Here is a 17,352-nt window from a genome sequence, read left to right as displayed (position 1 = left end):
AGCATTCTTTCGTTCACAAATATGAAGATATCACTTACAAAATTTGCAAAAGAATTGCAGAAAGATCCAAACCGGTCAAGGGACACGTCTGCAAAGCCCATACACGTTATGTGATAGAAGCTTAAAACTGCCAACGGAAAAAAAAAAGTATAAAAATTTTGTTTTTTTCATTTTTGTTAGTCTTTTCTAGGATAACGGCAATGATTGTGAACGATCCAGTTACGATCGATAAATAATTTCCTTATTTGTTTTTAATTGAGAAGAGAAAATTTTGCAATTTTGAATCTTTTGCTCAAAATATGTTTTTGAATATATTTGGAATTAAATTATTGGAATATAAATTATTTTGTTCCTAGCAGTAGGTGAATATAATTGCGCTAATTTTATGACAAAAATGAAATTTCATTCTCCCGATATTATATATAGGCATATGCCCCAGCAGAAATGAATCACATATTCTTAGCCTGGCAAACTGGTATCAGGGTGAAGTTCTATTACTATTGAGAGGAACTTAACTAAAATTAAAAAAATCAATTCGATCAATCGTTTATTTAATTGACGCAATGACAGTTGAAATACTCTACGTTAAATACATTGAAATATGTTATAATAACTGATAAACAATGAAAACATTAATATTTCTCTATTAAAGTCTCCTTAAGCGAAAATAAAAAATCATAGTTTAGGTGTTTTTAGAAAGTCCTTCATTCAGTTATATTGCTAAATTAATTCGCAATAAAAAGCAATTATGAAATTATTCCTAAAGTAGATTTTTAATAATATCCTGCACTGCCTTCTTAAGGTAAAAATTGTAAAATGAGAAATACATACATCGATAGATACCAACACAATTTATACATCAGATCGTTCTTAATGCTTTAAAATAATCGAAATATTTTTTGGCGGAAACGAAATATTTGTCTTCAATTGAAACGATAATATACTACAAACTTACTAAATATCATGCACAAAAACTCGGGCAAAGCTAAAAGAAACTTAAATTGACCACAACATGTCTCATGTGACCACTTTTAACACTAAGTGTGCTGTTGCAATTTGTTTTGTTTAAAACCAATGTCTTATTTATTTATTTTTTTTTTTATTCACTATAATATAATTATTATAATTTATCGTCAAATCAATTCAATAATTTTTTTTTTCACATTTTAAACCTTCTTCCCACCTACAATCAAATGCAATTCTATCGCAAAAATCCCTTTTAATCTTCGGGGGGCCAAATATGTGAAAAAACCAAAAAAAAAAAAAAATAAAAAAAAAAAAAAAAAAAAAAAAAAAAAAAAAAAAAAAAAAAAAAAAAAACAAAATATGTAAACATAAAAATGTGCTAATTAGGAGTTGGCTACAAAACTCTCGAGAAGTTTCGATATGAAGGAAGATGGCAGCACATTACTAAATGAGAAGGGTGTACGTAGACATCAGGTAAGTGTGAAAAATCAAAAGCACAACAATACCTATCAAAAAAAAAAAAAAAAAAAAAAAAAAAAACAAATAAAAATAAATAAATAAACAACGAAACAAAGAAAGTTATCAACAAACTTAGAATTTTCTCTTAAGGTACGAGAGAAAAAGTTATAAATAACTCTTTTCTCTAATATGTAGACAGGTTTGATTTTATTTTCATTTCTCAATTATAATTGAAACAAACATTCGCCTGTAAAAGATCACTTTACACATACTTTTTAAATCATTTATTGAACGCCACCGATTAATTGCAATCACAATCGTAATCACAATCGTTAACACGACACCCGAGACAACAATTCTCTTTTCATTATCGAATTATTTTGCTATTTTTTGCTAAAAAAAAAAAGAAAAAAAGCAAAGTCATAATAATAATAATAATAATAATGAGAAAAAAGTTAAATTCATTTCCAACCCTCGTATTTATCGTTTATGATAATTGGTTATTACGAAATTGCCAATAATTTGCTTGTTGTATAGAAAAAAAAAACAAAAAAAAAAACAAAACAAAAAAGAAAATACACATAAGACCGTAATAATTTGAAATCTTCTTATATATTTATTTAATTATATATTTAAATTGTTTATAATAAAACTGATTGAAATATGATTGAGTTGAGAAATGCTTGCTCTCTAGCCTTTGATTTGTATTTGAGTATCATTTTGTTTTAAAATCATTTACTCTTAAGCACCCTTCATATCGTAATCCATGTAATATATGTATATACATCATTTATTTACTTTTTCATTACAATTATCTATGTATTACATAGGAACAAAAATTTCTTTGAAAATCAAAAACCCACAAGAAGGATAAAGAACGAAAGCAAATCCGTTAAAACGCGTGAACAAATTAAATATTTAAGCACTAGTTGTAAGCAACTTGTGCTTAAATATTTATCTTCTAGACAGGATCCAATTTTAAAAATTATCATCTAAGAGTTTTCATTAAAGACGTCTGTCTGTCTTCGAACATAATCTCAGTTCACAATAAATCGATTACATTAGCCAGTTGGATTGCATTTTCGTTATTTTGTTTAAACTATATGTTGATAATACACATAATTCGTCAAACTTTTCTAAAAAAAAAAAAAAAAATTCGCTCGTCCATTAACATACTTGGTTCCTTTTTACGCGGTGATTATCTGTACCCTAAACGGTTAGTTCACACTAACAGTATTATCACAAAAAGTCACATTTCACGAGGCAGTCGTAGACATTTTTATTTAATTGGTTTTGCGACTTTTGCGTCTTTTGTTTTATACCAAAACTGAAAAATGAAAAATGTTATTGCGAGCTACCAAATATGATTGATACCAACCAACTCTCAAATGATAGTAAAACTTAATCGCAAGCGGGGACAACGTCAGAATGTGATAATAAGACTTCAGTTTTCTTCTCACTAAAGAGTAATATAATCTTGTGTGGGCTTTATTTTTATGCACCTAAGTGCTCCTTGGCGAATGATTGTGGGCGGACAAAAGATTAATTTTTCCAAGATACATTTCACACTGTAGACCACTTCGGCTGCAACTTTATATTCCGTGTGTGCTTTTATGCAGCACCCAGAAAGACATGACCTAGACCCATCTTTTATTATACCGATCGATTCAGAATCATTTTCAATCTGAGCTTACTTGTACGCCTGTTCGTCTAGTTTTTTTGTTGTTTAACCAAACATATTTTAAGTTAACCTTTGAGAAAATATCTACTTTGTCGTTCTAGTCCGAGAAGTAAACTCTGCAACAGTACGATAAGCTTTCATATGGAGATAAACCTCTGTATTGATACATTTTTAAATTTTTCTTTATAAAACGGGCCTATTTCTGTAGCACACATGATGTTATCTTCCCTTAACGACGGTATTAAGCGAAACGTACTGTTCAGCACTGAGAATCGGTTCGCAGTGCAAACTGCAATAATCGGAGAAGTACGGCTCAGATAACTTGTACACATTGCATACATGCATACATTTGTCCACGATTGTATGGTAAATCGTAAAAATCCCAGACATTGAAAACATAACGAATCGAGATCAAAATTATTGCAAGAAAGGAAGGAGAAAAAAAAAAAACCGAATAAATGTGGTGAGAATTAATTAATTAATTTCGAAAATCAGTCTCGGTTCATAATTCTGAATTTTTGATATAAAATTTCTAGACTAGTGCTTATGTGAAACTTAAAACCGCTGTTGGATTAACACATTTGCTTTATTGATCGTTTAAAGCACAGATAGCGAACAGTATTTGAATAGAGGTCAACAGGAATTTTTAATAAAGGCTTTCTCGCGAAAATCTAATGAATGATAAGAACAACCTTTACATCGATCCTTAGCCATTTATAACAAAGTATATGTATATCACTTTTTTTTCATTTCCCCGACCGAATGCATATAACAACGACAGTGTCGAGTATGTCGTTATAAGCAACTGTACGAGAAGAGAAAAAAAAAAAAAAAACACAAAAAACAGTTGATTGTCTAAGTAAAGGGTTGTAAACCAAGGCTGTTCATGGTTTTGTGAAAATTCAGTTTTGATTAGAGATCGTCGATTAGAAAAACCCCTTGAGATAATTCCTTAAAATGAATGCAAAATAAGAAGAGACATGTGCAATTTGATATTTTCAAGCCTCTTTATTTATTTTAATTAGCGTGAGAGCATAATATTGAGGCTTACGCCATTGTTGGCTTGAATTTTCGTTAATTATTTCGATTTTATAGCTGGTTTTTTTTGTCGGTGGCCTTATTGATTTTTGTTCGTTAATTGAACTGATTTTCCGACATGACCCTCCAAGCGTCCCTCAGCTATCATTTTAGTTCCAACGAGTTCCGTAACATCAGTGGGCGTTCCCGAGATAGCAGCCAAAGCTTCATATGATATTATACCGTATACCTTATCATATGCCATTACATTATGTTCGATAATGGCACGATCGAAAACGGATATACCATCTGTTGCGATTGCTTTATGATGTTCCTGCAATAAACTTTCAAATTGCTGCAGTTCAGCACGTTTCACAACAATTGCAAGATGCATTTTTTCGATTATATCATAAGCTAGCAAATTTTTGACACGTTTGTCCTGATGTAATTGAGCGAGTAGAATGGAGCGTTCCTGACAAACCGGCGCTAAGATGGTGCAAACGATAGCTCTTTGTAATACAGGCGTAGAAACATGCGGTATAGAGGATAAGTCAATGTAGTGTTTAGCAGCCTCAGCAAATTGATGTCTGCGCTCCAAGATACGGCCGTAATACATTCTATACGATATCTTTGATTTTTCTACAGTTATTTTTGGTAATAATTTAGCAGCGCGTTTTATATAAGTTTCAGCTTGGCCTACGTCATCAGCTTCCAAAAATAGACGAGCAATTTTGACATACATGTCAAATCTAAACGGCACAGTATTATACGAACTAACTTTGTTGAAGGGCAAAGTTGCCAAGGTTGCGGCCGCTTCCCTGGCAAAGCCATTTCGTTCCACAATGGTCGCAATAAGCTGAATTAAATCAGCTATATGCTCATCAAATATATACATTCTCGGAAGTCTTTCAAGTGTTATCTCGCATAAATCTATGGCTATTACATCAGAAATTCGTCTCAATTTCGAGATAACTTTTTCGAATGTCATACGAGCCACAACCACGTTGACTTTACCGCTGACCATATTACGCACAAATACATCATAGACATCGTACAAATTTTTATTCACGTTAGCGACAATTTCATCGAAAAGTGATACGTATAAGTTGAGTTGCTCCATTGGTGAATCTGTAAAACTATTTATAGACAATAGTCGGTGACCGATGCTTTCAACTGTGTAGACCATACTTTATGACGTTCTTATTACAAAAAAAAAAAAAAAAAAAAAAAAAACTATAAAAATACAAATTTAAAAAAAAACAAAAAAAAGTCGGACCAAACACGCACAGATCTTTACTTTACGAACGCTGGTTGCGAAAAGAACGAAATTTCTCATCTTTTCATCATTTTCGATTTCGCAATTTAATGCTTAGTTAGAACTGCTTAAGTAATCGAAAAATTTGCAATAATTTATCGATTTTTTCCATTTCGAATAACTTTTCCCGCTACTCCTATGTTAGGTATGCAAATATTGTCATTGCTGACGTCATATTATTGATAGATTTTTTTTTGAATTTCAATCTAATCAGATTTTTGAAAAAACTATTAACGATTAACTTAAATAAAAGAACGACTTGACAATGAAAAACCGTCTACTATAAAACCCTATATCGTTTCTTCGAAAGCAATTCTTCATCTATTTTTCTCATAATATATCAGGAATTATACTTTGTTGTCAAATAATATTTTACTCTTCATTACGAACCCTGTATATGGGAAGAGATCGGAAAAGCAAATCTATAAAAATAAAAAGAATTTCACCGCACTAAAGATACCGAGTGCCGAGTGCCAGTTGCGATCTTGTTTCCCCTATAGACCCTTACACTATAAGGTATATTAAAACATTTACATTTTTATCCAAATTTTTCCAAAATGCTATCTTTTGTCAAGTTTTGTTGCGATATATTAAGAATGGAAACATTTTTTCATTCACAAGGACTTTCCCACATTTTTGAGATTATTTGGATAGCGGTCTCATAAATGATTCAACAGCATTCGTTCTTGGGCTAAAAAATATCAATGTATCATAATATTTCATCAAAATATTGGGAATATTGCGACTTCTAGATTGAACGGAATGCAATTAGATGGATGGATATTACATGGAAAGAGAGACAAACGGATAGACAAGCTTAAAAAAATGTAAAAAATAATCCTTGGAATCACTTGAATGTTGCATACCTATACTCATAATCTATTGCTGTGTTGGATCGATGGGATATGTAGCCGACTATATGAGAATTGTAATCGAATCTTGAGTGGACGACAAGAGGGGAATGCGAATAGTTGTAGGAGAAAAAAATCAATTAAAATTTTTTACAAATTTTAAAATTTATTACTTGATTATTAATTATTAATAAATGAGATAACATATATTAAGGTCTGGGAAATTAAAATTTAGAATAACTTATTATTATTACTCGCGATAATATAAAATTATGAAAATACGTGTACAGCATTTTATTTAATCATTCATTCTTCGCTATTTTTTTCAAAAATAACATAATACTGTTATATCATACTAAACATTCTTCTATATATTTTTCCATCGATAGTAATTATGTGATATTGGGTCAGTAACCGTTAAATAATCGGCAGAGAGAGTAAAAGACGCTTTTCTTAGTTACTATGCGATGCTTACTTTATGAAAAGGAATTTCTAAATAAAAAGAAAAATTTAAAGAAGTTGAACGACACTGTCATTGCTTAAACTTAAAGTGCTCTCGACTCTCCTTCTTAATCAGTATGATTGCCGTTAAGCGTTACCTAAGCACATAGGTTTTACGATTACACGATTTGATTTTCTAATTTTAGTAACAAAGAGTATGAAAACTCGTCATCATTTCTATTGTACTGTTAAAGTGGAATGAATAGTTTTGCATGTGTAAGAGTAAGCCATGTTTACAAACCCAAAAGAAAGCAATTTTTAATAAACAACAAAACCTGTTACATGTTTAACGAACCGACGCTGTCACTTCTTGTTTTCGATGTTTACATATCGCGTAATGCATTTGATCTTTCGATCCTCTTGTGTGATTTTTTGCTACTTTTCGGAAATTTCTCTTATGCATATTTAAAAGCAAATTTTTATGAAGTCGTTGAAAGGATAATATTTTTTGTTATAAAATTTTTTAGTCTATGCAACGTTTGTCAGCTGAGCAGAATGGTTCAACGACTGATCAAATTCATGAACACAATCCCAACGTCGTACCTGATAACAGAGGCAATTTACATGTAACCGTAAAGAAAACAAAACCAATTTTAGGTATTGCCATTGAAGGTGGTGCTAACACAAAACATCCGCTTCCCAGGATCATCAATATACATGTGGGTATTAAATGTCAATATTATATCAGAAAGAGATAAAAGAAATATATATATATATATATATATATATACTATTATGATATTCACGCATTTTTATGATATTTACGTGCTTTAACAGGAAAATGGTGCAGCTTATGAAGCAGGTGGCCTAGAGGTAGGACAATTAATACTTGAAGTAGATGGGAATAAAGTTGAAGGTCTACATCATGAGGTTGGTTTTTATATTAATATATATATATATATAAATTAACAAGATTTCAATATGTATCCGGATAACTAATCGTGTATGCATTTTGCAGGAGGTTGCCCGCTTAATAGCTGAATGTTTCGCTAATCGTGAAAAGTCTGAAATTACGTTCTTAGTAGTCGAAGCAAAAAAATCAAACCTTGAACCTAAACCAACAGCATTAATATTTTTAGAAGCCTAACATTTGCTTGCCCTGCCGGCTAGTGATGACCCATTGGAACAGCAGAAACTTGAGTTCCTATACGAATGGGGTATCGACGTAACGACAACGCCAAAACCAATGCCAACACCAATACCGCTCACAAAAGCTAAAAATCCACCGCCACTGCCATCATCACTTAATAGCCATCAGCATAGCAATGGAAACAACATCAATAACATCGCCAAAAATCCTCATAAAACGACACGTCAAAAAGAAGAAGAACAGCGTTATCATCAATTTTATCATTTACATAGATCAGGAGCACGCTGTAGTCGCACCCATTTCGATACAAAAACGCAAAAACAAACTATTGATACTTTAACATCACCATTATCGTCTCGCGAACCAACACCTACTCATCAAATGTTTGACAAAAAAAATTATGATACCGTTTACCAATAATGGATAGCGAACCGCAAAAGTAATAAAAGTAACCATAACAACGATTACCTTCTTAAATGGCTGTTCACAATATGAATGGATGTGTGCTTAAAAGGGAAAATATCTTCGCAGCTACAATCATCATCATCATAAAAAAAAAAAAAAAATATATATATATATATATATATATATTTGATAAATGTCATATGATATCAGTTGTGTTCTAAAAATATATATAATACAATATAATAATTATAAATAATAATAATAACAATAATAATTAAAAATAAAAGCAAAAAATAATAAATAATAATAACCATAACAAAAAATTAAAATAATTAATAATAACACTAATAATAATAATAATAATAATAATAATAATAATGATACTAATAATAACAAGAATAATAATATAATAATAATGATAGTAATTAATAATGATACTGATATTAATAATAATTGAAAATAAGAATAAGAAAAATAATAGCAATTTATTATAGTAATAATCATAATAATAATAATAATAATACTAATAATAATAAAATAAAAATAATTGATAATAATAATTCAAAAAATATATTAGCAATAATTAATACTAAAAATAATAATAATCATAATAATAATGATATTAATTAATACTAATAATTTATGCTAATAATTAAAAATAATAATAATGATAATAATAATAATAATGATAGTAATAATAAATAATAATTATAGTAATAATGCAATAATAAATAATATCAATAATAATTAAAAATAAAAACAAGTAAAAATTTTATAGTGGGACACGGGCTACGATTAGATATCATACACCTCACATCACCTTAAACCGCCCTACAGGCGCTGCTTGATACTTCTAATATAATAGTCGTGGTATTTGTATACCACGTTTTTTAGACGTGTACTACGATGTACTATTTTACATTACCGGTTGCGCCTATCCAGGTATACCGTGCTAGCAAGCTTTGTGCACCCGGCAATAATACGAACTATTGTTTCTATAGCGCTCCCGAATTTCCGGCATAAGTCTGTTTCTATTTCTTGCTTTATTATATGCCGTTGGTGGCATATTGTGGATGTTACTTTATCTTCTATAGCTGTAATAAATCCTTCCCTCTCAAAAAACAACTCCCCTCTGATTAACCATTAGTAGGTACTCTGCAGGTCTATTGTATCTTTCCTCAACTTCATTCGCATGGTTTCCGTGCAATTCGCTTTAAGTCCAATTACATAGCATTAGTGACGTATAATTTCAACACTTCTGTGTTAGGGCATTCTCTTTGCTAAGTAAAACATGTCCTCAATTTCGTGATCTGTGCATCATGCAAGCTCGGTACGTACGCTAGCCCACGACCGACAAGTTGGCGCGGTAGATTGATTCACTCTTTGGCAGTGCATGGGTGGTGCACATTGTCTTGGTATTCGGTCGTTCTTATTGTCTGTGCTGCTCCATTTCACTAGTCCAAAAGAGCAGGTGTATATTGTTATATAGCTCAAGCATTGATAATTTTGCATTTGTATTTTGAGTTGAGCTTTTTTCCAATGCGGATTTTATTTTTACCTTCACTTCCTGCACCAGTATACCTTTCAGTTGAAGAAATCCTAAATATTTTTAATTTTCTTCATTGATCCTACTTTCCACTATACCATCCATGTCGAAGGAAAGTGAGCCTTTATCTTCGCAGATTTTACCGGACCTCATGTTTACTACCTTACACTTCTCCCATCGAAATTCTATTCCAATTCCTAGGCTGAACTAACGGATCATTCCTACTGCTCTGTGTAGCTTATCTTTGTTGGGGAAATATAGTTTCGTCCATTGTACATTGTACATTAGGTGGTTGATGTAAATGTCAGTGTTTCTATTTTTTAACCGGTATCCCACCTCATTCTTCATTTTATTGACCCATCTACTGAAGTTACTTGATTCTAAGCAAACGCAATGCATCGCCCTCGTCGGTTTGCAATTCAGTCACTTGTTTCCTTCCCAATGCACAGTTTTACATTCCACCGATCCATAGCGTGTTGTGAAAACCCGATTATTATATAATTGACTTTGTATGTTTGCAAGACTTGTAGCAAGAAGTGATACGGCCTCGAGTCAAATGCTTTTTGGTAGTCAATGGATGCCATGCTCAGATTTCTTCGGTTTTGTATGGTTTGGCCAAATATAATCGTGTCAATAATTTGATTTTTGTATTCTTGGGTTTCTTTCCCGCCCTCCTTCTGATCGCTTCGTATTATCTTTGTTGACATGCAGTGAGCGTATAAACTATTCGCAATTATTTTAGTGAGCAATTTGTATGATACTGACAGGTAGGTAATCGGTCGATAATCTGCTGGGTCATCCGATTTTTTTTTTTTTTTTTTTTTTGGTAGTAAATAAGTATTTCCTTCAAATAATTTCGAGGGTGCCCTTTGCGGTGTGTGTAACAACTGGGCGTAGCATTTCGCATGTTGCGTGTTATATGATTACGTATTATGCAAGTGTTCAAAACCATTATTATACTGCTTACTTCTTAGGCAGGGTACAATCTGGGTATTGTTTTCTCATTTCAGGGTCAATAATAATAATAATAATAATAATAATAATAATAATAATAATAATAATTAAAAATAAAAATAATTGATAATAATTTAAAAATATAGTTAGCAATAATTAAAACTCAAAATGACAGTAACTAAATAATAATGATATTAATTAATAAAAATAATAGTAATAATAAATAATAATTAAAAATAATAATAAATGATATAAATAACAACAATTAAAAATGGAAACAATTATAGGGGGACACGGGCCATGATTTGATTGATACCATACATCACCTTACATCATCCTACAATTATTCATTTAACTTTATCATTAATAATAATAATAGAAAAAAAAGTAAAATTTCTGTGACTTACCCGTGTATAAGGCAGGATTTATTTTAAGTTACATTTCCATTCTTTCTTAAATATTTGTATCCCCTTTCGATTCGCTGCCTTCCTATAAAACATGCGAATACATCAGATTCACAACAATAAAAATTTAAACATTATACTATCAAGTGTTTATTCTTAAGGTCTCTTAAACAAAATGGAAAAAAAAGAGTGGAAACCGAAACAATTTTACAAATTTCAATGAATGTAGCAAAAAAAAAAAAAAAAAAATAGGAAGAAAAAATAGAAGAACACACAACTGAAAAAAGAAGTTCTCCAAAAACCCACCTAAGAATGAAAAGCAAACTGAAATCAAAGTCACTGAATATTGATACAACAAATCTTGATATGAATGACAGTTGTTCGTATAAAATGAAAGCGTGTGCGATTCCTTGTAAGATAATATACGTGAACGCAGATATCCTTTAGTGAACACATTACCATAAATAAACTCACGAGAAAACCAGCATATAAAAAAAAAAAAAAAAAAAAAAAAAGATTAATTAAAATGAAACCTAAACAAAATTATAGCAATAAAGAAGTTAAGTACAATTAATTACTCCACAGCGCACTTCTAATATTAAAAAAAAAAAACCAAAAAAAACGAAAAAAAAACCATAAAGAAAAGCAAATGGAAAAGAATAATAATAAAACACGACCAGCAACACTTATGTCAAAATTGTTCATATTCACTTGGTAAACGAGTTACAATAAATATTTATGTTATATAATTTTCTTATATTTTCTTTACAAAGATACAGCAAAACTAATCGAAAAAATGTTAATGATAAAGCCGAAGAGAAGAGAACCCATAATCTCCATTATTACAAGAGGTGTCTCCCATATGCATATATACAGGTTTCTCTATTTTTTATTTTTATTTATTTATTTATTTATTTTTATTTGAAGATTTTTCACACATCAAGTTTCTTGCACTATTTGAGATATTATTAAAGGTAACTCTGCGTAATATATATCATAAAAAAAAAAAAAAAAAAAACGGTTCAAACCAATTCTAATTCTTATTATGGAGTCCAAACATTTCTCATGAACTAGACAAAAGCAGTCAATCGATACGATTAGTGAAAATTCTCATTTTTATTTGCATAAAGTGTAACGAGAGGCACCATTTTTTTGTGATTTTCATTATTCTTCTACTTTTATTTAATTAAATTCAAAACAAGGAAATTAAAAGTAAATTTAAGCCTAAAAAAAAACAAAAAAAAACAAAATGGTTGATTGGCAACACGAACGTTGAAAGTGTCGACAGGGCAGCATTTCGAAAATTACTTAAACCAACAAAAGAAAGCAACAAAAAAAAAAAAAAAAATGTAAAAAACCTTAAACTGAATAGAACTGAACCGAAAACTAAAATAGAAATCCTCTAGACTGCAAAAATAAATTGAAAGCACATTCTCTCTAAACTCCCAGAAGAAGAAGAAGAAGAAAAAAACAAATTATAAAGAAGAACAAAAAAAAAGTTAAGCTCAAACAACAAATGTATGTATAATCGGAGATGTGAGAAAGATATAATTCTAAAAATTTGAATTTTTTTTTTTTTTCCTTCTAATTAAAACACTAAAGTATAAAGGAAAATTCGTGTTTAAAGTTGTTTTAGAAACCCTTTATAATAACATAGAAGAAAAAAAACAAAGGCAAAGATTATTCTATTTTTAAATTGTTCCGTTATTTTTCAATTTAAGCTCATTCTAAATTCAATACACTTACGAAATTGCAGTAACAAATATAGCATATTAACGTACACATACCTACGTCAGATTTCAGAAATTTTTTCATCGAAAAAATGATAATATCGGCAACTACTTAAAAATCTTATTTATGTAATTGATTAGCAGAGGTTTTTAGAGGTTTTTGGACAATATTCCTGCAAGCACTTTCGCGAAAATCTCTATAAAGGTTTAACCCGCATTACTTCTCCATAGCGAAATCAATTCAAATGAAAAAGAGAAAAATGAAAACCTGATCTGAAGCATGCAAAGTCTGAACTACGAACTATTTTATCATCGATATTGTCCCTTTTTGAAAAACAATGTGTAAATGTATGTCAAATATTTATATGTGCAATGAATTATTTTGAGTTTTAGCTTAAAAAAAAAAATCTTTTTAAAAAAAAATTTTTTTTTTTAATTTCTATTTTGTATTTAAGTGTTTTTTTTTTTTTTTTTTAAATATAAGAACTATATACATTCTTAAATTCACCTTTTATATTGAATGATTGAAAAAAATACCCTTTGCAAGCCATGCGACATAGATGGCAGCGTTGTCTTTTTGGGGCGTCTATTTATCACCATATATATCTCTTCAGTCTAGTCTATTAAATAGTTCTCTAACAAGTCAACATATGCATCAAATACAGCCCATATCGTAAGAAATCGACCGTCATAATTACGCTTGCAACACGTAAGTCGAAGACGTCGTACATTTTCCCAACAGACCATCCAATGGTAACCATCAGGTCCGTTCAAATTATAGTTTTTTTCTCAGCACTAAATATAACATTTCCAAACTCTTTCTATATTTGACGGCAAATACAATATGGCAGGGGATTAAGTGTGGTTTGGCAACTTTCTATTCACATCCAAGATCTGCATCGTCCTTAAGAAGTGATTGCACACGCTGTTTCCTTACATTTAGGCCTAATTCTACAATTATTTCCCCCCAAATTCATATTTTCCACTTGGTCCTCTGATATACGATCGAGATGCATTAATGCAATCATAATTGTCCGAGTCTTATTAGATAATTTGAGACCATATTGCGGGGCCGATTTATCGCAACTGCTGTCTCGACAATATTGTTACCAGCAAGTGTCATTCCTTCAATTACAAACTTGCTGCGATAATTTCAGGTAATAAGACCACCCAGGCTAAAGACGATTGAAGAAGGAAATACTTGATAAGGGGAGAGAGGATGGATGCATATAAAAAGTGCACTCTAAGCGCAGAAATAGTTGACTATCAATTTTTGCGGCGAAATAAATAAAACTATATTTGCACATATAATTATTTGTCACATCGTATGTACGATATTTGATTGGGTGATAAAACAGAAGTTCTACAGTATCGAAAACAAACAAAAATTAAAAGCTACTAGTATATGATCTCTTCAAATCAATGGCTTATGCACAATTTCTAAAATAGTTGAATAACCGATGCCGGCATCCCATAATCAATCACATAAAGAAACATGAAAATGCAACTGTAGCACTTCCTGCATTTATCTTAAAAGACAAATCACCAACAATGGAAATGAATAAAATTTATATATTGTATAATATTCGGTGAGCGTAGCCGATTTTTTCAATTTCTGAACAGATACCGTAGAATCATTCATACTACTGTGTGCACAGTTTTATTGGTACAGTTTGTGCTTGTAATGAGTGAAGAAACCCAAGTTTTCGGTTTTGAAAATAGAGGTGCTCTCAGCTTACGTGCTGTTATGGGCGGGTCTTTTGATCGAATTGGCCCTTTTCGCAATATGAACCTGCTTAAATCAATTGAGAATTTAATGTTGCTGATGGACTTGGTCTTTACTTTATAGAATTTCTGAACCTTCTCTTAACCAAAGGAATGAATGAACCCACTATCCTTAGGTGATGGGTATAAAAATGACGCATATCCGTCATGTTTCTCCCTATTTATCATGGAATTTGCTAAACCAGAAAGCTGGAGTGCAACGTACCGGCCGTTTTCATTGTATCTGTTATCATGCCGGCTTGCTGATCGGTATCCGCTTAGAAGCATTCGGCAATGGTAGCTCATCAAGTTATCGTCGTTAAACATCGTTGGGATCTTCTCTCTTATTGTGTGGTACAATATTTCCCCTTTTGGTCGTTTTTCTTTTCGTGTGTATTCAATTGGTCTTAAAATAGTGATGCAATCGTTAAAATAACTTTATTTTTATTACCGAACCTGTAGCTTAAGTCTGGTAAGCAGGTAACATTCGTAGCATAAGGTTTCTAAAATTCCTCCAGCTTGAATTCGGAAGGCACTTTTTCTACATAGCATTCTGCGCACAAAAAAGAGTTATTTTAGTCCGTTAACGCTTCGTATCATTTTAGAACGGATAGTTGCTGCTAACAACGGTCAATATGTTCTGTAAATGTTATTAAAATTTAATATCAATATCTATCCGCCAGACCTGAATGAAAAAAAAAACTAGATCTTCGACGTAGAGTTTCGAACGTTAACAATCGGTATAACCGATGTCTACTCATTTCTGTCTGCAGCAGTTTTTAGCTTTACTTCACCTGCTATTAAGGCGAAATTCCAAATTAAGCAGATCGTCGTTTATTTCGTAGGAAGCTACCCCCGGATAGATGTTAGTGATACCCAACCCAACACTTTTTTAAGCGCCTGCTCTTTTCTAAGGTCGCTTTAGATGGTTTAAGTTAGCATCGACTTTGGAATGATAACGAATTGTTATAACGAAACAATTTCTTCTTGTTTGCTTTCAAAAAATACATTTTACCAAATTTCATATGTCAAAATTAGATTTTCATATAAAATTAAAATTGTTTTCTTCAAAATGCGTTTTTTCTTTTCATATTTTGTTTGCTTTTTCCTCTTTTTCACTGATATAATAAACAAAAAGACCTAATAAGTTCATTTATAAAAAAAAAAATAAAAAAAAAAAAAAAAAATATTAGTAAAATTAATAAATACTATTGATTAAAACAAGAAACGTTACTTTTCAAAAAATCCGAACAAGAAGCCAGTGAAGAAGAATTAATATCAGTTTAAACGGCTTATTTGTAAAAGTTTTAAATGCTTGCCTATGAAACTTTATGTAAAATATTTAAAAACAAAGCATATAATTAATTAAACGAAAGTACTTGTAATATATTTAAATTATGAAAGAACCTCATTAGCTCATTCAAATAAAAAGTTTTGTATTAACATTTACGCGCCTTCATTTTGTATTTTAAGTAAACTAAATAATAAAAAAAAAAAAGGAAAAAATCTTATAAAAATTGCAAGAAAAACAAATGGTATAGTAATTAATGATATGCATATGTGTGTATAATCAATCAGGCATTAAAATTTAGGAAAAATACAAAAGATAAAGAAAAAAACGAAAAAAACAATTTGCGCTTAAGTTAGTTATCAATATTACCTATTAGCGTATATATATACATATATATATATAAGCATATATATATAAATATAGCATATATATATAAGCATATATATATATATATATATATATATGTATATATAAATAGGTACGAATACAACTTAATTAAAACTAATAGCTACCGATAGTGATAGCAAATAGACGCGGGTTTGTAAAATTAAAGCTGTTATAAAATGAAGAAGACAAAAAAGCTAAACAATTGGCGAAAAGTTTTATGATGTTGTAGTTAATCGAAAAATGAAATTTTTGTAGGTATAGCTATGTGTAAAATGTATAAAATATAAAATAATGAAAACGATAACAAAAACGAATTGTAAAGAAAAAAAAAAAGAGCTTGCGGACCCAAAACATCAAATTCCTAAAACATATTTTCAGGCTTTCTTAATAAATATACAATTTAAGTTAATTAATTAATTGAAGCTAATGAAGTTTACTTTTCAAAGAAAGTTTACGGCCGGATATGGACAAAAATCATTCTACAAATTTTTTTTTCCTTTTTTTTTTTATTTGTAAACGGAACAATCTGTAGAATTTTTTTTTTTTTTTTTTTAACATCTAGCGAATCTTCAACATTCATCATTCATCATTTGAATAGTCGCTAAGACTTTATTCAATTCAACTTCAATAGGTGGCCGATGCAATATTTTCACAAAATCTCTCATCTTTTTAACAATCATTGTCAATAATATTTGTTTTAGCCATTATATATAAGCAAGCATTGGCAATCAAGCAAGAATTTCTAAAAACGCATAAGCCCGACTGATAACAAATTGTTTTTAATTTTCCAATTGATCGACAATACCTTCGAATTTTATTGTACGAGAAAAGGAAAGACTTGATTTTGGACTTTGGACTTGGCCTAACTTTCTCTCTCCTTTAGAAATTTGAAAGTTATGTAACTCCACAATTGTCTTGGAGGAGAAGCTTAATTTTTGACGCATAGAAAAAGCGTAAATTTAAATGAAATTCATCTTGGAACGTCGTCCGT

At 30.4% G+C, this 17,352-nt stretch overlaps 1 protein-coding gene across 9 annotated transcripts in view; it reads left to right on the top strand.

Annotated features, from left to right (window-relative positions):
* The window catches only part of LOC119631952 (whirlin), a 100,059-nt gene extending 91,854 nt beyond the window's left edge, over positions 1–8,205 (top strand). For 5 of the 9 annotated variants that reach the window (XM_038024586.1, XM_038024585.1, XM_038024581.1 and 2 more), the window contains 4 exons: positions 1,354–1,440; positions 7,258–7,449; positions 7,568–7,660; positions 7,749–8,205. In XM_038024586.1, coding sequence (XP_037880514.1) covers positions 1,354–1,440; positions 7,258–7,449; positions 7,568–7,660; positions 7,749–7,877 — 501 coding nt within the window. In that variant the 3' untranslated portion in view covers positions 7,878–8,205. The remainder of the gene's footprint in view (positions 1–1,353; positions 1,441–7,257; positions 7,450–7,567; positions 7,661–7,748) is intronic. The other 4 variants (XM_038024589.1, XM_038024588.1, XM_038024587.1 and 1 more) reach the window with 1 other exon arrangement.
* The last annotated feature ends 9,147 nt before the right edge of the window (positions 8,206–17,352 follow it).

This window comes from Glossina fuscipes, unplaced genomic scaffold (assembly GCF_014805625.2).
Source record: "Glossina fuscipes isolate IAEA_lab_2018 unplaced genomic scaffold, Yale_Gfus_2 1, whole genome shotgun sequence".
In the NCBI taxonomy this organism is placed as follows: Eukaryota; Metazoa; Arthropoda; class Insecta; order Diptera; family Glossinidae; genus Glossina; species Glossina fuscipes.
Note: the sequence above shows the minus strand (reverse complement) of the source record. Positions and strands in the feature narration are given on the sequence as shown.